Genomic DNA, 22,412 nt, shown 5'->3' on the forward strand with positions numbered 1-22,412 from the left:
CTTGGATCTTAAGAACAATGAAAAAGCATTCAGTTTTCTTACAAGAAGACTTTTAATAAAAATAGAAGTAAATAGAAATAAAGAAATCCCCCATGTAAAATCAGGATGGTAGATATCTTACAGGGTAATTAGATTCAAAAACATAGAGAACCCCTCTAGGCAAAACCTTAAGTTACAAAAAAGATACACAGACAGAAATAGTTATTCTATTCAGCACAATTCTTTTCTCAGCCATTTAAAGAAATCATAATCTAACACATACCTAGCTAGATTACTTACTAAAAGTTCTAAGACTCCATTCCTGGTCTATCCCCGGCCAAGACGACTACAGACAGACACAAACCCTTTGTTTCTCTCCCTCCTCCCAGCTTTTGAAAGTATCTTGTCTCCTCATTGGTCATTTTGGTCAGGTGCCAGCGAGGTTACCTTTAGCTTCTTAACCCTTTACAGGTGAGAGGAGCTTTCCCCTGGCCAGGAGGGATTTCAAAGGGGTTTACCTTTCCCTTTATATTTGACACATACAATGAATTGTTTATACTGCTCTATATTCTAGACACTGAAATGTAAGTACAGTATTTATATTCCAATTGATTTATTTTATAATTATACAGTAAAAATGAGAAAGTAAGCAATTTTTCAGTCATAATGTGCTGAGACACTTTTTTGTATTTTTATGTCTGATTTTGTAAGCAAGTACTTTGTAAGTGAGGTGAAACTTGGGGTATGCAAGACCAATCAGACTCCTGAAAGCGGTACAGTAGTCTGGAAAGGTTGAGAACCACTGAACTAGGGGCTAGCTTGATTGATTGATGGGAGGCCCTATGCCCCAGGGGTACCCATCTAAGGCCTAGTTACCTCTCTGCTTGGATCCTTGCTCCAGGGGAGAAGGGTAGTAATTTGCTGTGATCCTCAACCAGAAGCAAACTACAATGCCCACTACTCTGGCTCACTTTTGGCTGATTCATTGGAGGACAGAGCCAAGAGTTCATCAATTCACCACCTACTCCATGTCTACCTGCTCTGTGTGTCGTGATCAAAGGTCCAGGTAACTTACTTAGAAGTGTAAGGGGGCAGAGAGCCTCCTGTGGATGTATAGTTCAAGCTACAATCTAGCCCAAATGAGGAAAGATTAAAAGGATAGAACGTGGAGCATAACTTCTGATTTCTAGTAAGGAAAACCATGTTTTTATAAGTCTTATTATAAATAATACTTAAGTGATCACTTAAAAATATTGCAGATTGGAAGGGGTGAGGAAAATATTCTTCTATAACACAGCCAAAAAAGGAGGCATAACCAACAAAGGGCAACATGCAAAACTTTTCCTATAATAGGAATTTAAATTAGGGAAACTGGACATTTAGCTCATCTTTGGTTTGTGGAATCCCATTGTGAGTTAAATATTGTGTTGTGTTATGAGATCTGATTAGTGCCACCCTTCTAACTCTTGTGGACTGTTGTTTAGTGCTGGGGAATATTGATTCTCAGTGCAGGAAACTGTTCTGAAGTGCAAGGCAGGGAAAATAGAGGAACAAATTGAGGAATCCTCACCAGGGACACAAGTAAATGGGGGAATAATTTTGCTTAAACTGTTTATGGAATGCCTGCTTTGTGGTATCTTGCTATTCTACATCATTACTTTATTAATGAATATATTGCTTTACCTAGCTTCCCAAGGATTGTGGGGAGTGGATTATTGTACCTAGACACTTGTATTTACTGTAGCTCCCATGTCAACTAATGTTGCACAAAATGAAGGATTGATGTGCCTCTATATTTGTTGACCTCTTGTCTCTATGTGCTGGTCTAGTTTGGCTCTACCGAAGGGGCAGTGTGATGGTTCAGACTAAACTCTTGTTGGGTGTTCTAGATATAAAAATCTTTTGCAAACCAGAATTGTTTGAACACCGAATAAATAGAGGAATGCAACAAATACCATTTTAGAATTTTTTGGTAAAGATTTCTTGGAAGTGCTGTGTGACCCCTCTGCATGTTACTGCTTTGTATAATTTAAGTAGGGAAGCCAGGTACCTAAAATATTCCCCTTCCTGCTGTCATTTGGTAGGGCCAGTGTATTCCATTACAGTAGTGTTCCAAATCATTAAAAGCCAGAAGGTAAAGGTAAGATTATCTAGATTTTTTTCCCTCCCTCTTTTCCTCCCTCATCCTCCCCCTCCACTCCTGCCAAATATGTGGCTATGACACAAAGATCATGTATGTACTACTGTGAAAAATAAATTTCCCCCTATATATAGAATATTTTTCACATCAACACCTAACCAATAAAATAAAATAAATTGTCTGGTCCAATGATAGTTGAACCAAAGTCACTACATTTATAGGAGGATGCCTCTGGTCAGAAATCTGGGAAGTTGTTATACTTTCATTAACATTTTTCTATAAATAAAAAATCATGAACAAAAATCATAGAATCAGCAGCAGCTCTGTTCCTACCTGTATGTCAGATTACTTCAAGGTCACTCCTTTAGGACTGTCATGCAGAAGAAGAAAACGTTTTCTGTTGGCATTTTCATTTAGGTTTTCCTCCTTTGCTCCTGCCTCTTGCATGTCTCAGTACTTGAGTTGCTCATCTAGCTTTGGGTTTGTTGGTTGGTTGGTTGGTTTTTTTGGGCGGGGGAGGGGAGGACCTTGAGTTGCTCACGTGTGCTGAAAAACATGCCAGAAATCTAGGTTTTTATGGTCTGCTTTACAGGCAATGATGCACTAAGGAGATCTTTTTCAGTAAGAGTTGTTTTTACCCATATTAATATAAAGGTTTTATACTAAACTGTGGTGTCTCCTGTGGCTATGTACTATATGTAAATAATCCTGGTAGGCACATACATTCAATGAGACATGGTGTCAGAAAAATTGCACTTCTTTTACTCACTCTCTCAAGGTGAGACTCTGGTCTCACTGCGTTTTATTCAGAGAAATGTTTTCATTCTGTTCCTTTATTTAAAAAAAAAAAAAAGCAGGTTTGGATTTTGTGTTTTAATAGGACAGCTGGGAAGTTGTAGAAGGACTGCGAGGAGTCATGAATTATACTCAGGAACCACAGAAACAGGAAGGCTACCTGCTGAAAAAGAGGAAATGGCCTCTGAAAGGCTGGCACAAGGTAGGAAAGAAGTGTGTATCTTAGGGTTAGTTGCTATTTAAACTTAACTCACTTGGTGTGTTGTCCTTTGTTGAAAAGTTAACAGCAGAAGATGCCCTTTTAGTGGAATATATTGTATCATTTCCTGCTCTGCTATAAAAGGTTTCTTTGCACTTCTGATTACAGAGATACTTCTTCTTGGACAGAGGAATTTTGAAGTATGCCAAGTGTCAAGCTGATGTAAGTTGTCTCTCCCTCGATTTTGTGGTATTTCATATGAATAACAGGACTTGGGTCATGTTGTGAAAAGGAAAGATAGATTTTGAATTTCTAAACTACAAGATGAATTAAAAATGTTGGTCCTGCCAATCAGTGCATCTCTTCTCCTACCCTGCCTCAGGCATTAATGCTAATTTTCTATATAAAATCTTTCTTTGCAGGTAGAAAGAGAGAAGCTGCATGGCTGCATTGATGTTGGACTTTCAGTGATGTCTGTAAAGAAATCAACAAAATGTATAGATTTGGATACAGAAGAATACATATACCATCTAAAGGTAATTCTTCAAGGCAATCGTATTCTGTATCTTACCAATCAAATTGTAAAAATATTAAAACATTGTGATGTACCTAGTGATCTCTGTGTGTGTGTGTTGTTGGCCTCTTAATAAAGGGTGCTGGAAATGTTGGTTAACTTGAAGGAAAAACGTTTTAAGTTCTGCAGCGGTTGTCAAATTTGGCAAAACTTTATAGTTTGCTGAGAAGCAGTTGATCTCCTTTATTTTGCTGTAGTTCAGTTTCTGGAATTTGTAATTTCTTTAAAATCTCTCTAACTTTAAATTTTGTCAAACACAAAGTCTCATTGTTGGCAGCAATTTTTAATACTTAAATTAGGTACTCCTTTTTGTGAGATGAATATGTTGGGGGGCGGGGAGGGAAATGGACCAGAGTAATTAGATGCTGCTGTTGTGCCCTCTGGCATCTTTTCCATTATGTGAGCGTACTTGCACTTATCTAATCTATTAATAGGACATAATTAAGAAGGAATGTATTTATTTTATCTGTGGACTATATTCTGTAGTTTTAAAGTTGTAAGTTTATCTTTTTTTTTTTTTTTAAACCTTTAAAGCAAATAAGTTTGGAAGTAAAACTGAAAACATATATACACATAGACACACAACTATGGCATGTGCAAAGATTTAATGCTGCCATGCTTCTGTGAGTCTAAGTTGAGCCTGTCTTCTAGATGACAGGCTTACAAGACTTGTATTTAAGTTCACACTATCAGGCCCTATGTAGTAAGGTACACCTTTTTAGGATAGCACTTAAGCGTGTGCTTAAGTCCTATTGAAGTCAGTGAGACTTAAGCATGTGTGTCAGTGTTGCCCTGAATAGGGATGGACTCAAACATTTGTTTGTGCTTTCCTGAATTGGGGCCTTACAGAGAGACTTCAGCTAACATAGTGTTCCTCTTAAACTGCTCCATGAATTTTTTTCTATGTTGTATTCAGGCAAGTGATGAGTACTATTTAACAGGCACACTTTATTGACGCTTTGTCAAGAATTCAGAACCCTTTGAGGCCACCTTATAAGAAATAAGAAAAAAATAAGATCTAGTTTTGTCTAGTAATTTAAGGTTGAACCATGACTCCCTATCATATAACTTAACTATTTTCTGTAGGTGAAATCTCAGGAACTGTTTGACGAATGGGTAGCAAAACTGCGTCACCACAGACTGTATCGTCAAAATGAAATTGCCATGTTTCCACATGATATCAATAATCATTTCTTCCCCGCGTCCTCTACCGCAGACTCTGTACCTGGTGTGTTCGACTCTGTCTCAGGTAGAAAGGTAATGATGAGCTTTCATCAAGGATTAATGTAGCTTGAGTTCCTCTACCAAACCAAAAACTTAATTACGGTCTTTCACAAACTGATAAAGATTTGGTGTAAGATGTAAACAGTAAAATGGTCTAAGGCAGGTGGTCTCAACCTTTTTCTTTCTGAGGCTCTTCCCCCCCCCCGCCACCCCCTACCAACACACTATAAAAACTCCACAGCCCACCTGTCCCACAACAACTGGCTTTCTGCATATAAAAGCCAGGGCTGGTTTTAGGGGGTAGCAAGCAAGGCAATTGCCTGTGGCCCCCATGCCACCAGGGCCCCTGCGAAGCTAAGTTGGTCAGGCTTTGGCTTCAGCCCCAGATGGCGGGGCTCAGGGCCCCAGGCTTCAGCCCCATGTAGTGGGGCTTTGGCTTTCTGCCGTGGGCCCAAGTGACTGGCCATGCTTGATGGACCCCCTGGAGCCTGCTCAAGGGGCCCCGGAGCCTTGGTTGAGAACCACTGCTATAGAATACTGTACAGTTATCCTGTGTTTTTAAAATATCATTGTTTAAAGTTGTATTAAAATTTAATTTTATTTTGCTTTATTTAAACAGTAACAAGGCTAGTATCGGAAAAGTTATAATCTTTTTATGGTTGCATAATAAATATCTTTGGTACACATGAGTTTTGCTGTCAGAATGGGAAAAGTAACTCTAGATTTTTACTTAAATTTAAGCTTTGTCCATTCATGCTAAAGTGGTGAAAATGTGTGGGTTTAACATTAAAACTTAGATACTTTATGAAATTGTTTGCTATAAGAACTACAAAACATTAGCAATCCAATATTATAAGTAATTAGGCTTCCTTTAAAAAGGTGCAGTGATGATAAAACTGTAAATCATAAATTTGCCAATGTGTTTAATTGACATGAAATTTTCTTCAAGATGAGTTGTTCACACAGATTCTAGTCTTACCATGCATGCACCCCATGTGCACGAGTTTGGATTCTTTTGGCCAGCCGCAGCAATTGGGGCCACGCCTGCACCATAGATATCCTTGTGCTAACCACCCCATACGCACACGCTCCTGAGGGAATAAAGGGCAGAATGGGTCTTTTGGTTCCTTTTTTACCGCCTGTGGCAGCAAGTCAAAACTCCTGCAGTGTTTGCCTGCTTTTCTGTATACTGTGCTAGCGTTAATTAGCTAGTACTCTCGCTAATTATTTACTAGTTGGTTATTGCCCACTTCTTTTTTTTTTTTTTTTTAAAACAAATATCAGTTTAGGCTAGATGCACCCATCCTACCAATATAGCAGAAGCTTTAAGACCTGTAAATGCTGGGTACTTCTGGTGCCTAATCTGCCTAGGATAGGGACATGTAGAGCATTTTGGGGGAGTATGTCACTCTTTCTCTAGCTACACTCGGAAAACTAGAAAAGTCCATCTGAGCTGTTCCACCTTGAGAGCCTGATGCTCTCCTCCTGGGACACTGAAGGAAGTTCGGAACTGGACCATAGTCATCTGGGTGGCCCCTTTCTATTAGTGCACCGGTGAGCCAAGATTCTAATCTGCGCTCCCAGACCACTATTTCTTAGAGGCTTTGTTTGCTATTCCAGCGTTAACAACTTCTGATGGGCAGAAAAGAGCACCACTGCGGGGCCAAGATAGGTGCAGGTCACCTTCACCCTAGCAAGCAGAGACAGAAGAACCATCAAACTTCTGGCTTGGCTTGGTTTAGGCTCAATCTCCCAAAGCCCAAAAGCATAACCAGGCCTCTTGAAGTACCCTAGTACCAATTACCAAGACAGCATCAGCAGTAGTCCCAGAGTCTATGGACCTCTCTCTCTTTCTCACCCAGTGTTGAGATTGATGCCGAAGGACTGGTAATCTTGGTATCCAGAGCCTTGGCACAGTGTGTCTCAGTACCCTGAGTCCTGGTACCTATTGCCTCCATACCAGTCATCTCAAAAGAGTGTTCCCCAGTACTAGCTATCTTGGTACCCAAAGCATACACTGTACCCAAGTGACTTAACTGTGAGCCCAATACCCGAGTCACCCCTCCTTAAAAGATTGAAGGTGGTGATATTCAAGCCACCAGCTTCTGAGTATCAGTTTATCAGGTTAAGAAAGTATTTGCAGTGGGGTGGGCAGCCATACTCTAGAAAGCCTGCATCTTTTACTGTCTCCAGAGCTAGATCCTCCTCCCCAAAGAGGTAATATAGGTCGTTCCAGCCATGCCATCTGGTGCGGTCTCAAATATTGGTAAGGCAAGAGTTGGAAAGTGAGGAAGAGCATTAGCTGCAAGGAGGAAAATCATCTCGTCCTCCGTGCCATCTTCGCATCCTCCCCAGATGGGGCAGTGAATTCTGCAATGTCTTCCTCAGTGGATGACTTCAGGGTGTTCCAGGAACATGGCAAAGACCCTGGGTATACTACTGGAAGTGGTTCAGGAGAAACGATATCAACTCATGGACATCTAATACCTTTCCACACCTGGCAGGCTCACCAGGCCCACAAAATGAGGGACTATTGGAGCCTGAAACACACCCAAGTGAGCCAATAGATCATTTTCAGATACTAGCTCCTTTCCAGGGAATTTAGATATTTCTGTTCATAGCCAGTACTGGGTTTGCTTGTAGTGGCCACTGTCCAGGAAACATAAAAACAGGGACCTCCCAAATGAATATTATTTATTATGAATTATATATATTTATTTGGGGTCCTGAGAGAAGACCCCAAATAAATTGGACCTCTTTAGGTGTCAGGTATACTCCTCAGTCAGCTTCCAGATGCATATAACTAATTATCAGGCCCTCCTCTCCAAGTATGGGATAAATTATCAGGCCCTCCTCTCCAAGTATGGGATCTAGCTTATAGATAAGCTTCCAAAAGCACATCAAGAGAAGATGAAGGTCCTTTTGCTGAAGGACCAATTGACAGACTGTGCTGAACACATTTAACATATGTAATATGGCCACATTGGTGGCAATGAGTAGGTCTTCCTGGCTGTAGTCTGTAGGGATCCCCTGGAAGGCCTAAACAACAATTGACGACCTTGCATTGGCGGGTAGTGAATCTCTTAATTCTAGGATGGATGAGGCCCTCTGTTCCCTGAGACCTTGAGGACAACTCTGTTCTTGAGACTGGAACACAGCAGCCCAAAGAAGGAAGCAAACATGTCAACAATTGTCCTTCAAGCAGTGCTTCTCTGCCTAGTGCTGTTGTCAGCCCCAGAGGACCTCAAAAACACAAGAAAGATGTAGCTGAAGCAGGAGAAGTAGAAGTTCCACTAGAGATGACTCTCTGCCCTTCTCTCTGCTTCTGCACATGCTGTGATGTCCACCAGGCAGCAGGTCTGATGCCAACTTCAAGAGCCCAACAGAATTTTCTGGAATCTTTGCCAAAGGGGGGTAAAAAAGGAAATTGCATCTTATTTTTGGAAAGCCTGGACTGGATCACCTTGGGCTGGTGGCTCCTAGAGATTGCGAAAAAGGGATCTTTCCAGTTCCAAACCCTTCCTACCCTTTATCCCCACCCCATCAATTTTCAGGGACCTGTCTCGCAAGATACTGTTAAAGCAAGAAGTGGACTGCCTTCTACAACTGGGAGCAGTGAAGGAGGTGCCTTCAGGGACAGGGGGTCTATTTCTATTATTTTTTCTTCCCAAAGAAGAAAGGGGGTGTCTCAGACCTTTAATGTCTGAATGAAGTAATTTTGTTTCAAGTTCAGGATGGTGACTTCCCTCATCAGAGCCTCAAGACTGGTTTGCAGCTCTTGACCAGCAAGACACCTAATCATCCAGCCCACAGGTAATTGCTCAGAGTCTTGGTAGGAACACAGTAGAGTATCCTGCCCTTTGGTCTTTCCACAACACCAAGGGCATTACCCAAATGCTTGGCAGTTGTGGCTGTTCATCTAAGGAGACAAGGAATCCAGGTTTGCCCACATCTTAACTGTCTGATCCAAGAAAGATCACACCAACAGGTGACCAACTTGAATCCAAGTAACCTTAAAGCTCTTTACCTTATTGGGTCTCAAAGTCAACAGAGCGAAATCCACACTGACTCAGACTCCAAGCGTAGCATTCATAGGAGCAGTGTGAGATTCCAGGTCAATGAGCTTACCTTCCCAGCTTCAAGCGCACACATGAGCATCCATGAGAACTTACCTGGGATTTATGGCCTCATGAACCTAAATGATATAGTTTGCCAGACTTCACCTCCACTCCATACAAGAGTGGCTGAAATCAATGTATCTACAGCAGGCATCACATAGACATAATGGTCATGGTCCCACAAGAAGCCCTCTTCTCATTAAACTGGTGGAAAGACCCTCTTCATGTGTGCAACCCCTTTGCATCTCTACCCACTGAGACTGTGAGGATGGACACCCTGGGGAGCTTATCTAGATCACCAATCCCCCACTACAATAACCTTGCAACCTCCCCTCCACACACACACACACCCCTCTTTAGGTCAGGACCCCTACAGTTACAACACTGAAATTTCAGATTTAAATAGCTGAAATCATGAAATTTACTATTTTAAAAATCCTATGACCATGAAATTGACCAAAATGGACTGTGAATTTGATAGGGCCCTAATTATGACAACAGACAAGGGGAAGCAAGAATGTCTTTGCTCAGTAAGGAGGGCATGCAGCTCTGGAGTTGGTGCATTTTGAATCAAATTGCACCACTGGCTGTGTACCTTCCCAGCCTTCAGAACAGCTTGGCAGATCAACTAGGCAGACAGTTCTCAGACAACTAGTGGTACAGTACATCTTTCACAAGTAGGGATTCCCAGAAGTAGATGTTTGCCCAGACCATGACAAGTGTTAGGCATTCTGTTTCAGAGCGGGGGCTTCAGCTCAATGGCCCGTGACAGATGCTTTTTTCACCCCTGGACACTGGGACCGATCTATGCTTTTCTGCTGATCCCCACGATACAGAGGATTCTTCGGAACTAAGGCAAAAGGCAGGACTGAGGATTAGGATAGCCCTGGCATGAGCCAGGCAGTTCTGGTATTTGGATCTGATGAATCTCTCAACATAGCCACCAAGCACATGACTTGCTGTGGCTGACATGGTCTCACCGAACAATAGTCAGATCCAGCATCCAGACCCAGCCTCCTTACATCTGGCAGCCTGAAAAGAAGCTGCCCAGCTGGAGTTCAGAACAATCTGATCCACAGCAGAAAAGCCTCCGCTGGACTTATTTAAAGCAAAGTGGAGGAGGTATTCCAGTTGGACATTTCAGCACCCGCTTTCTCCCCTGACAACACCCATTTCAGCAATTATGGACCCTCTATTAGCCCTGAAACAAGTTTGACTTTTTATCAGCTCCATGCAGCAGCAATAGCTGCACTTACAATATGACCCTGAATAGGAGTGTATATTCCCACCCTACAGTGGTAGGGTTCCTTAAGAACCCTCATTCATGTATTTCTCCCAGTTCAGGAGCTCCCTCCCCCTTGGGACCTCAATATACTATTAGCAGGCTTGTTGGATTCTCCCCTCCCCTTCCCCCTTGAGCCAAAGCTATTTCAGAATTCTGGGTGAACCTATTCACTCATCTCCCAGTATTCTTCCCCAGGCCTCGCTCCACCTCCAGGGAAGCAAAACTTCACCCACTTGATGGAGTGAAGGGCACTGTTTCTCTACAGTGATGGGACAAAGCCATACAGAAACATACCTAGACTGTTTGTAGCCTTTGTAGAGAGGGTCCTTTCAGGCTAGGTAAGTGGGTCTCCAACTGCATAAGGCCGTGTTATGAGTTAGCCAGGCAAGAGCCAGCCCCCTAAGCACATTAGAGCTCATTTCACTAGAGCTCGTGCAGACTCTGCTGCCTGCTTGAAGAATATCCCTATTTCTGAAATCTGTAAGGCAGCTACAGGGAACGCAGTCCACATCTTTAAAAGACGCTATTCTTTTGTAGCTGTGTCCAGATGGAATTCCTGCTTTGGTAGGGATATCTTGCACTCACTTGTTTAGGTAGCACTCCTACTACCCACCTCTGAGCAGAGACAACTGCTTCCTATGGACGATCACTGAAAAGAATGGTTACTTACCTTAGAGTACCTGTGGGCCTTTGAGATGTGTTGTCTGTATGGATTCCACGAACTGCCCTCCTTCCCCGCTGCTACAGAAACCTACTCCTCTGGGATTCTGTATTGGCAAAGAAACTGAAGGATGGTTGGATCCACTCCACCCTTTATGCACACGGGTGGGGAAAATGCAAGGATATCTAAGGCATGAAGGCTCCCCCAACGGACACTGCTGCCTGAAAGAATCTGATCACATGCATAGCAAGAGTGGAACCTGTGTGAATAACGCTACTTGAAGAACCAGAGGTACAGTAATGTAACTTTATTTTTAATATGAAATACTTTAGTGTACTGCCAATTTATTAACCCAGCTTTGAAGTCAGTGGAGGCATGCCAGTTTACACCAGCTGAAGATTTGGCCCATGGGCAATGTTCTCTGCTACACATTGTAACAACTTGTAGAATGTTTGCATTCTAAGGGTTAACATTCTCTTTGCGAGTCAGTGTGTCCAGCTAGATGGAGCTATAAAGGCGTTTGCTTCCTTTCCTGCCTCTTTTTTGGCAACTTCTCTCCCCCCCCCCCCCTCACTCCCCCAATTTGCATATGAATTGTAGGGCAAAAGTAAGTTTCACATTATGAATTTTGGAGAAGTAAATGTGGAATGTGTGTACGAAGTTGTTCTAAATTGTACATCTTTATAAACTCCATCTGTACATTCCAGAAGGTGGGTAACATGTTTAATACATATGGATGGTTACAGCTTTCTGCAGTGATTTTAACGAACTAGAGCAGCTGTATGGCTGAGCAACCATACATTAATTAATGATAAAGTTACTAATTGATATTTACTGTCTTGGTTCTGACTAAACAAGCTGTATTTAATACAGTTATTCTAATGTCAGTATATAAAACCAATAGTATCAATAGATATAGTATATTCAGTTTTCTTCCCACTCCATAAGTAAAAAGGACTAAAGAAAGGCAACAAGCTTATTACTATAGAGGGATAGAAGAGACTTTCATATGAAGATGGATTTAAGGCTTGTATTGCTTAGTTTAGAGAGGAGCTGAGCAAGAGGAAACATGAAAGAAGAGTATAAAATAGGTGATAGAGATTATCTGGGCCCTTCCAATTAACCTTTCTCATAATACTAGAATAAAGGGGACACACAATGAAATTGCAAAGGAAGCAATTTAAAATGGATTTTAAAAGAAATGTTTTATGAAACTTCTAAATTAGCCTGGGGAACTTGCTCCTGCAAGAGTCTACTGAGGGTAAAAAGCTTACTGGGACCCAAAAAAGGCTTAGACACTTGTATAAATAAGAAGTTCCTCTGTAGTTATTCTAGATAGGATAAGAGTATTATTAACCAACCACCAACTCATTTTAGTGTTAGGAAGAAACTTCCCCCATAAGCGTGTTACTGCATAATTGGCCTTTATGGGGGATTTACATGTTCTGAGGCATGTGATACTGGTTGCCGTTGGAGACCAGTAATAGAATAGCAGACTACATCAGCTATTGGTGGATATAGCATGGTAATTCTTATGCAGCAGAGGCATATAGTCAAAAGGATACTAAGGACTATCATTCAAGATCCTCATAATTGAGTCAGACCAATGGTCCATCTAGGCCAGTATCCTGTCTTCTGACAGTGGCCAATGCCAGGTGCTTCAAAGGTAATGAACAGAACAGGCAATCATTGAGTAATCCATTCCCTGTTCAGAGGTTAGAGACGCCCAGAGCATGGGGCTGCATCCCTGACCGTCTTGGCTAATAGCTATCGATGAACCTATCTTCCATGAACTTATCGAATTCTTTTTTTGAACCACATTATAGTTTTTGGCCTTCTTAGCATCCCCTGGCAATAAATTCCACAGGTTGACTGTGTGGTGTGAAGAAGTACTACTTTGGTTTTTAAACCTGCTGCTTATCAATTTCATTGGGTGACCCCTGGTTCTTTCCTTATTCAATTTCTCCACGCCAGTTACAATTTTATAGACCTTTATGACATCCACACTTAGTCATCTCTTTTCCACGCTGAAAAGTCCAAGTCTTTATAATCTCTCCACATATGGAAGTTGTTCAATACCTTTAATCATAGGAATATGAACATTAGTCAGTTCTTCAGATAACATCTGGTGAAACTTGCCCCTTTCTTTAAAATCTTCCTAACATTTAAACTATTTGTGGTTTGTTCCTTGTTTTGCTGAGTCGGAAATGGGGAGAACATTAAAGGCAGATGATGTGCTATTCAATTTACTACTCTGACATAACTGGTTTCAAGTGTTTAAACCTTTTTAAATCTACTTTTTAGCAAACCCAGTTCTTGTTGGTTTTTCTTCTGTATTTGGCTTTCTGTTGCTAGTAGCTGCTAGTCAGCTCACTCCCTTATTCAGATTTTCACATATCTATAAGGGGTGGTATTAAATAAAAAATGTGCATATCTTTGTTGACTCATATATTTGTGACACCTTTGGTGCATATAATCTTCAGCAGCTTCTGAACCTGGTCCTTTGCATCTGGATGCCATAATGTATCTTCACCACAATAATAGATTGTCTTTGTATTAATCATTCATTTCTGTTTCTTTGGAACAGGCAGACAGCATGACAAACCAGAACTCATTGCGAATTGGAAGTAGCTTACAGTTTTCCTGTCCAAGTAGTGAGTCCAAGATTCCACCTTGGCTGCAGTCTTCTGAGGATATGGAAAAATGCTCAAAAGGTTATGTTATTTGAAGGAACTTCAAACTATTAGGTTATTTCAGATTTCCTGACTGTACCTGGAATTGACTGACTCTGTAAGGGCTGTCCTCGTGTAGTGTTTACGTCTGAAAATGATGGTGGTAGCTTTTTTTTTAAGTGAATGATGTCCACATTTTATAGGAATAGTCATTTTCGAGTACTTCCATTTCTGGGCAGCCAACATGAGACCTCTTAAAGAGGCCTGACTTTTTCAGAAAGTTTTGGGCATCAATCTTCCGATGATCAGGCTTTGAGGTGCCTCAAACGAGGCACCCAGAAATTGAAGCATCCAAAATTACTAGCCATTTTTGAAAATCTGGGCCTTTGTGGACATCACAAGTGCCAGCCATATTTACAGTCCAAGAGCTTGAGGTTCTTTTGAAGTTATTTCCCTGTAGAACAAAAATACATCAGGAGCAGTTTAAGCTTGCCCAATCAATATACCTCTATCCTGACCTAGAAGGACCCACATCTAGGGGTGAGAAGATAGTACAGTCTCCAAGCCTGTGGCATCATTGCCCTCTCCACTAAGGGGGCTGACTAATGCCAAACTGTGGTAACAATCTTTGTGCTGCTGACACCAATCTGTTACAAACTAGACTGCAAAGACAAGGTGAATCAAAGTAAGACTTTAACTCTGAGGTGGGCAAACAACGGCCCACAGGCCACATCTGGCCCACAGGACCGTCCTGCCCGGCTCTTGAGCTCCCAGCCGGGGAGGCTAACCCCCAGTCCCTCCCCTGCTGTCCCCCTTCCCCCGCAGCCTCAGCTCACCGTGCCACCAGCACTCTCAGCTGCAAGCTCCTGCCAGGCAGCGCGGCTGCCAGTCCTCATAGAATCATAGAATATTGGGGTTGGAAGGGACCTCAGGAGGTCATCTAGTCCAACCCCCTGCTCAAAGCAGGACCAATCCCCAACTAAATCATCCCAGCCAGGGCTTTGTCAAGCCTGACCTTAAAAACTTCTAAGGAAGGAGATTCTACCACCTCCCTAGGTAACGCATTCCAGTGTTTCACCACTCTCCTAGTGAAAAAGTTTTTCCTAATATCCAACCTAAATCTCCCTCACTGCAACTTGAGACCGTTACTCCTTGTTCTGTCATCTGCTACCACTGAGAACAGTCTAGATCCATCCTCTTTGGAACCCCCTCTCAGGTAGTTGAAAGCAGCTATCAAATCCCCATTCTGAGTGGCATGGTAAGGGGGTGGGGCGTGTGGGGGGGTTGGATGAGGGGCAGGGATTCCCGGGGGGCAGTCAGGGGACAGGGAGCAGGGGGTGGTTGGATGAGGGCAGGGGTTCCCGGGGGGCAGTCAGGGGACAGGGGTGTGGATGGGGTCGAGGCAGTCAGGGAGCAGGAGGGGTTGGATAGGGCTGGGGGGTCCCAGGAGGGGGCAGTCAGGGAGGGTTGGATGGGTTGGAGGTTCTGAGGGGGGCAGATGGGGGTGGGGGCCAGGCTGTTTGGGGAGGCACAGCCTTCCCTACCCGGCCCGCCATACAGTTTTGGAACCCCAATGTGGCCCTGGGGCCAAAAAGTTTGCCCACCCCTACTTTAACTGCATGTAAAAAATTACATCCCATGTCTCCATTTCTTGGGAGAAACTGGAAGTATTTTCTCTTTCAAAACAGATCTCTCGTATTGTCACACATATTTAATGGAAATGAGCCAGCTGTTACAGAGCATGGAAGTTCTCCACAGGACATGTTCAGCACCTGCTATAAATGCCATGCAGGTCAGTTGTGAAAATTATTACGTCAGGGAAGTGGGAGGGGTGTCAAGGTGTTGTTTCTTCTTAGCAGTATTGTTTTATGACACCTTCCATTATTCTTGTTCCCTGTGTTGTTAAAAGGGGGGACCTTTTGAAAGTCCAAAAAAGGAAAAAAGAATTCACAGGAGGTGGCGGCCTAGAGTTATTGGGAAAGATGCTAAAGGAATGTTGCAGGTAACTGGAACAGCCTCTTTCCTGCCCTAACCCAACTTTCTCAAAATACTAACCTGCTTATTGATCCTTTCTTGCTCTATCGCTTTTAAGGACATTTGAATCCTTCTAAATCAAGTAATATGTAAGATTGGATTTCACAGTGACTGACATCCATAGCAAAAATCCCATTGATTTAAAAGTGGCCAAGATTTCACACACGGTCTCAACTGACCCTCTGTTTCTGGGCCCAGAAGCCATTGCAAATCTTACAGTGCTGTTTAACTATCTGTTTACCTAATGGCTTCCAGAAATCATGTTGTTGGGGACTAATAAGTTTAAACCATGGTACAACAATATTCTCTCCAGCACTCCCCAGACCAAAAATAATGTTTCCACTAAATTTTTGCCAAATCTCCAAGTTTGAAACCTTTGAGCATGTTCTTTCCTATTCTTTGGTTTGCCAAATGTACTATCCATGCAAAAAACCATTGCTGATCAACAGCAGTTCTTCACATGCTGTTGTCTAAGGCCTGATTGTACATTGTCTGCAATGTAAATGCAAAACTTTGTCTTGTCATATTTTACCAATTGTAAATGTCCTCCATTTAGGTACCTACAGTATTTTCTGCCCCCATGCGACTGCATGCTTCCAATCCTAATTTATCTACAATAGATTTTGGGGAAGAGAAAAATTACTCTGATGGCTCTGAAACATCAGAATTTTCTAAAATGCAAGAAGACTTGTGTCACGTTGCACATAAAGGTGAGTGAGATTCTATGTGTTTCTTGTATGGCTATGTGAAGTGTCAGCTAAAATAATAATGTCATACCTGAGCCTGGCTTATGTGAAAATTTGAAAGTCCTGGATAACGTCACTTCCCATCCCCCTGCTTCCCAGGATGTGACAGGCACTGAAATGCGGTGGGCTCAGGTCATCAAAATAGTAGCTTAACTGTTGAATTATTTTCTTTTCTTCAGAATTTTAGATTTGGAGCCAGAGTACAGTCTGAGCCCTGTCCAAGTCCAGAAAATGTTGTGGTTTCACAGTTAGAGCCCTGTGCAATGCAAAATGTGGATCCCACATCTGATCTGCAATCCGTGGCTATAAAGTGAATATCTGCAGATTTGCAGGGTTCTACATGTAATACATAAATTGAAACTCATTTTGTGTATACTTTTTTTAAAAGTTGATTCTTTTTAAATAGACTTCAGTTTTCCTTTAGCTGCTTTTCAGTTCATAGTACACTCCAGTGGTCTCTTTTCAAGGGCAGAACCCCATCAAACCCAGAGACCTCAGAGTAATAAGCCAGTTTGAATGGAATTGTTGGAATTTCCACTCCCCGTTGAATGATGGCGGCCTGCCTTTCCACCCAGTTTTGTGTGTAATCACTCAAGACTCTGTTATCCTGGGAAGAAGCAGTTGTTCTAAAATCAGTTTCTATAAATGCAGCAGTATATTGCTCCTGTGTGTGTGAGCGAGAGAGTGCCAACTCTCTCGCTCATGTGTGTGTTTTCTCTCGCTTGCGTGTGCACACACAGTAGGCATTCAGGATGGTTTCAGTATTTCAGAGCTAACATTTGTTTGTGATGCAAGGGTTGCTATGGTAGTAACCTATTTTTAGTGAATACCGAAGAGTAAAATCTCATGGTAAGCAACCACTAGTTCAAGCTGCCACTGAACAGCCGTCTCTGCAAAAGCTCTTTTTTCCATAGCTATGCTTTGCTAACATGAAATAACCAGCCAGCCAGTCTTTCTCTCTCTCTCTTTTCTCCCCCCACATCCCCACCCCACCATCTACTGTCACACCCTAGCAGTATCTTTTTATTTGGAGGGTGGGGGGAGTAAGGAGAGTCCTAGTAAATAAGGCTGTTATGAACAGGAAATTAAATGACTTTTTTTTGAAGCATTCCACCATTCTCAGTGGTTTGAGCATTGGCTTGCTAAAGCCAGGGTTGTGAGTTCAATCCTTGAGGTGGCCATTTGGGTCAAAAATTGGGGATTGGTCCTGCTTTGAGCAGGGGGTTGGACTAGATGACCTCCTGAGGTCCCTTCCAACCCTGATATTCTATGATTCTGTGATTAATAAGGACATCTCACAGAAAACCCACTTTCGCTGGCTATGCAGCAATGTTATCATAAACATTCCTCATTTGTTTTTCCCCTGTGGTGGAGGTATGTTTTAGATACTGTACTTACATAAGTGAACTCTCTTACCATTGAGCTTTGCAAAATCACATGTGGTCAAAATTAGATATGTTTTTTTTTTTTTTTAAATGCAGTAGCACCAAATAAGATGTTTTAAGAATCTTCTTCCTTGAGATAATCGTGGCAGAAATATTGCTCTCTTAGAAATGAAAATATACATCATGGCTATAGGCTTTATGCTAGAAACCCAAGTGCAATACCTATTTTTTGCTGGGGTGATTGTTGGCTCAGTGTCATTTAATGCCCTTCTGTGAAGGGTATATAATAATTTCTTAATGCTGCTTTATTTCGCGCTGCCTCATCTATACTTCTGAAATAGGAAAATAATATTTTGAATGGAGGAGAGGTTTGTTTTATCTTTTGTGAATTAAACAAAATGTAGCATTTAAAAGGCATAGTCTCTTTAATAAGTCTAAATATGTGCTGATACATGTCCTGGAGAGTAGAGAGAGACTTTTTTTTTAAGGCATATATTATGTGGTTGGAGATCAGACATGTTGTCATTTCAAAATTAAGAATTTGGGCAGTGAGAGTAAAATCAGCCTTTAGTTTCACATCTGAAGTAATATTTTTTTGAGAGATTAATCGAATACACATTCTAGAATGTTATCTAAAATGGTTCTGCCCCTCTGACTCTGAGTATATCCTCAAATAATATTTGAGGAGAGAAGAGTTCCTGTGGGAACTGCACTTGTAAAACTAGCTACAGCTGATATACTTGTCTTTCTGGTGCATTTCTCTAAAACATTTGAGAATGGTATAATGAATAAAAGCTGAGAACCAGAGCATGATGATGACTTACAATGCGGCATTTTAGCATAAGAGCTCAAGAATAGTTCCTACTCCTCGGGGAGTTTAGATACACCAGCTCACATATTTAACTCAATCCCCAGGTGGGTCGGTAGAGGGCCCGTCTATTTTTCCATCTGCCAGAGGTAATCTCAGCTTACCAGTCAAGGTCTGGAATGTGGCCAAAGAGCTAGTACACTTCTCGGTCTGCCCTGCCTGTTTTGCTTTCCCATATCTGGTTCCAAATGTCTACTGGCAGCCACCCTGAACTGTGCCTCAGTTTCCCCAGGTTTGATCCTTCCATTTCATCTGTAGTCTTGGTCACAGCCACCCTGAGCTAAGCCTCAGTTTTCCTAAACTTGGGCTTCAACTTCAGGTGGTGCCTTGGATGCAGCCAACTTTGACCTGTCCCTCAGTTCCCTCCAAAGGTGGTCCTCAGTTATGGCTGTAATCTAAGCCACAGCCGCCCTGAAATGTGCCTCCATTTCCCCAAGAGTGGTGTCAGTTATGGGTGGAGTCTTTGGCCACTGCCACACTGAGCTGTACCTCAGTTTCCCCAGTTTTTGTCACTTGCAGAGATGCTCACCATACTGCATGCCCCCTCCTTGCAGGGGAAGCACTGTGTCCTTTGGCCCTGTCCCTAAGCTCCTTCTCTGAGTTGGATCAAAAATGTTTTTGATCTGTAGTATTCTGCCTGCTGGGGAGACCCCCCCCCCACCCTCCAGGCATTCACTCTGCAGTGGGGGGAGAGCCCAGGCAGCCACCCAACCGGTCCCCTCTGCGGGATGGGGAGCCACTCAGTGGCACACCCATTGCCCACTCTGTGGTATGGGGACCTTGGTCAGTACCCACCACTGCAAGAGGACACTCACCTTTCCTACTCTCGCTCAGCCTGCCCTCCCCCGCTGCACATGCTCTCATGTATGGATGAGGAAAACCCTCCGCCAAAGGAAAACAGCCGCCCTTCTCTGGGTCCTGCAGCTGCCTGTCACTGCTGCTACTGCCCTGTCCGACTGTGGTGTGATCCTGGGGTGACTTCAGCCAGTCCTCCACTGGGACCCTGCTGGTCACCCTGAGGCTCCTCTGGACCCCCAACGCCACATGGTGGGGCCCTGGCAGGCTCCTCTGCCTCCTCCTTGTTGCAGCTGCTACTGATGGGCGATTGAGAGCCTTGTGGTGTCCCCCTTACTGACTAGGAGGGGGAGGTCCCCTTCCTCCTGTGCCTCTGCACCCCCCACTGCCTGGGGTACCCTAGCTCTGCATCCTGTCTCATATGTTTAGGGATCCTCACCCCTCCCAGGCCAATCTGAGGTCCCCCATGTGCTGGGTGGGGAGGATTCCCCACCCGCCCAATCTCACCATGCTGCTGCGTCTGGAATTGGTGCTGTTGCTTCCAGCTTGATCCTGGTAAAAGGGCTTTTCTGAGGCTGCATGGGGTATAAATCACCCCATTGTAGGGCGGGGGTCTTAAAAGGGCCAGCACCCCTTTTCTTGACAGCCAGGCAACGACTGCCCACATGGAGGCTGTGCGGCACACATTGTAATACTTCCATTAGGAAATGCAGAATGGCTACGTACAACTTAATGCAGTATTGAAGGCTCATCACCCATGAGTCTTGTAGTTGTTGTATCCTATTAGCTTGACTACAACTTGCTGTTTGATGTTAAAATCCGATGCACCATCTGAGGCACACTGCGCATACGCTAAGAAGATTGCTCTGGTAATCTCATGAGGGTTGGAAATCAGATTTTGCACAGTGCTGTTAGAACACTACAGTCCATTTCTTTTAGACATGTGATAAATTATTCCTCTGCTCTTAGTAACCACTGTAAAATTGTGAGTGGGATTTCATAAATGGCTTCCAGTGCAAAGTAAGCTTTGCACTGCATATGGCACAAAAAGTAATTAGGAGTATGACTAGAGTATCTTCTCTACATCGTAACTATAGGCAAAGATTTTCAAGTTGGGCACCTAAAATCACTAGTTTCTTTTGTAAATCTTGAGTGCAAGTCTCTGGGACCCAGTACCTGAGTCTGATCCCTTGGTTTTAACTCAAAAGACTCACTGACAGCATAGACAGAGCTGGCTGTACAGCACTATAGGTTTCCTCCCAGTAGGGGCTGAGCACACAGCATTCCCTTTTGATGGTTACTGGGAATTGTGAATGTTCATTCCCTTTTATGATCAAGCCCCTTTAGGGCTTTTCTTCACTGCAGAGTAAACCTGGGCTCTTACTCGTGTGTTGCCCCAACATCTCTCCCATCCACACATACAAACCTCTAATCTGAGTTGGTGTTTTACACCCCGGCTAACTGGTCCATCCAGTGGTATAGGCTAAAGCCTGGGTTAAGCTTTCACTTGGGATGGTAACCTGTCCACTTTTCAGTGAGGACACAGGCTAAGCCAGTCAGGGACTGATTTTTCTCCAGTGCCTCCCACAATTTCCCCCATATACCCAGAAGGACAGACAAATTTTCCCGCGATTCACTGAGCAGTTCAACTTACTGCAGCGCTCAGAACCATGGGATGTGTGCCCAGAAGTCCCAGTGATACATACAGGTGAGTGCAGCACCAGTCTTGACTCAGTAACTTTGCAATATGATCACTCACACCTGAGCTAGGCTGACCCGGGTGCCGACTGCCTAAGATAACTCTGCAGTGAAGACGTACTCTTGATAGAACTAGTTGCTTTCCTCTCCATTTACCTTTTCATTTGGCTCTGTCATCCTCACTTCTCACAAATCTTAAGCCCCCATCTACTCTGTGAGCATGTGAATGTAGTGTTGCCAACTCTCAGTTATGTGCAAGTCTCATGATATTTGGTCCTACCCCTAAATCTGCAGCTCCTGGAATCAAGTGAATAAAAAAGTACTGTATGAGAATTTCAGCAAAGTTTCTAGCCAACATGGTTGAAGAAAAGCTTGAAAAAAAATGAACCCATGTACCCCCAAAATCTCAAAAACCAGAAAGAAAATGAAAGGATTCCAGAATGTATTACTACTTGAAGTCTTATGTTTTTTAAGCTGATCTCATGAAATTTTTGGGGCCTGACTCATGATTTGTGAACACTTGAGGTAGGAATGGAAATAGAAGTGTGAAGTTTGCATAGTATGCAAGTTACCTACTAAACAAATTCAATATCTTGTTGTTTGTTCCATTTAGTTCTTGTAACTTAAATGTAAATATCCCCACACAGATAGATACAGCATGGCCCAAAACCACAGAGCCCTGTTCATGAGCAAACTATTAGCCTATGCACAGTTGGATTGCTTCCCCTGTGAATCAGTTAGCACAGGTTAGCGTGTCTCCTTGATTTTTCACTGGAAACGTTACTTATTCAAGGAATGCAGGATAGATCCTCAAGTGTTTGGAGGCTAAAACCATACTGAGGAAGGGAAGCAAGTTAATGTAGCATGTGCAGTTATAATGCTACCATTTATAATAAAGAATCAAAATACTTTGAAAATACAGGAGCACAGAGCATTTGTCATATAATAAATACTTAATTTGCAATATTGTGGAAATTGCAGATCCCTCAATATTCAGCTTCTACCCAGGCAATTTTGCCAGCCGTCTGGCTGATGGCAGGAACCCTGGACATCCCAGGCAGCTGGCGGCCAGGGCTCCCATTGTCAACCCCATACAGTGACTGTAATATAGTTTCAGTAAAATGTCTGGTTATCAAAAAATTTAGCAGACATAACATAACACTTGAGGGTTTATATTGTTCCAGCAAATTTGTCTTTTAAAAAAAAAAAGTGTCTTCTCTGGCTTTTCCAAATTACCAC

At 42.8% G+C, this 22,412-nt stretch overlaps 1 protein-coding gene across 7 annotated transcripts in view; it reads left to right on the plus strand.

Moving 5' to 3' along the window:
• OSBPL3 (oxysterol binding protein like 3) overlaps nucleotides 1–22,412 on the plus strand; it is a 136,714-nt gene that overhangs the window by 64,242 nt on the left and 50,060 nt on the right. For all 7 annotated transcript variants that reach the window (XM_077811363.1, XM_077811365.1, XM_077811368.1 and 4 more), the window contains 8 exons: nucleotides 3,000–3,116; nucleotides 3,282–3,335; nucleotides 3,536–3,649; nucleotides 4,774–4,944; nucleotides 13,563–13,689; nucleotides 15,336–15,439; nucleotides 15,557–15,649; nucleotides 16,238–16,391. In XM_077811363.1, coding sequence (XP_077667489.1) covers nucleotides 3,000–3,116; nucleotides 3,282–3,335; nucleotides 3,536–3,649; nucleotides 4,774–4,944; nucleotides 13,563–13,689; nucleotides 15,336–15,439; nucleotides 15,557–15,649; nucleotides 16,238–16,391 — 934 coding nt within the window. The remainder of the gene's footprint in view (nucleotides 1–2,999; nucleotides 3,117–3,281; nucleotides 3,336–3,535; nucleotides 3,650–4,773; nucleotides 4,945–13,562; nucleotides 13,690–15,335; nucleotides 15,440–15,556; nucleotides 15,650–16,237; nucleotides 16,392–22,412) is intronic.

The sequence above is a fragment of the Eretmochelys imbricata genome, chromosome 2, assembly GCF_965152235.1.
Source record: "Eretmochelys imbricata isolate rEreImb1 chromosome 2, rEreImb1.hap1, whole genome shotgun sequence".
In the NCBI taxonomy this organism is placed as follows: domain Eukaryota; kingdom Metazoa; phylum Chordata; order Testudines; family Cheloniidae; genus Eretmochelys; species Eretmochelys imbricata.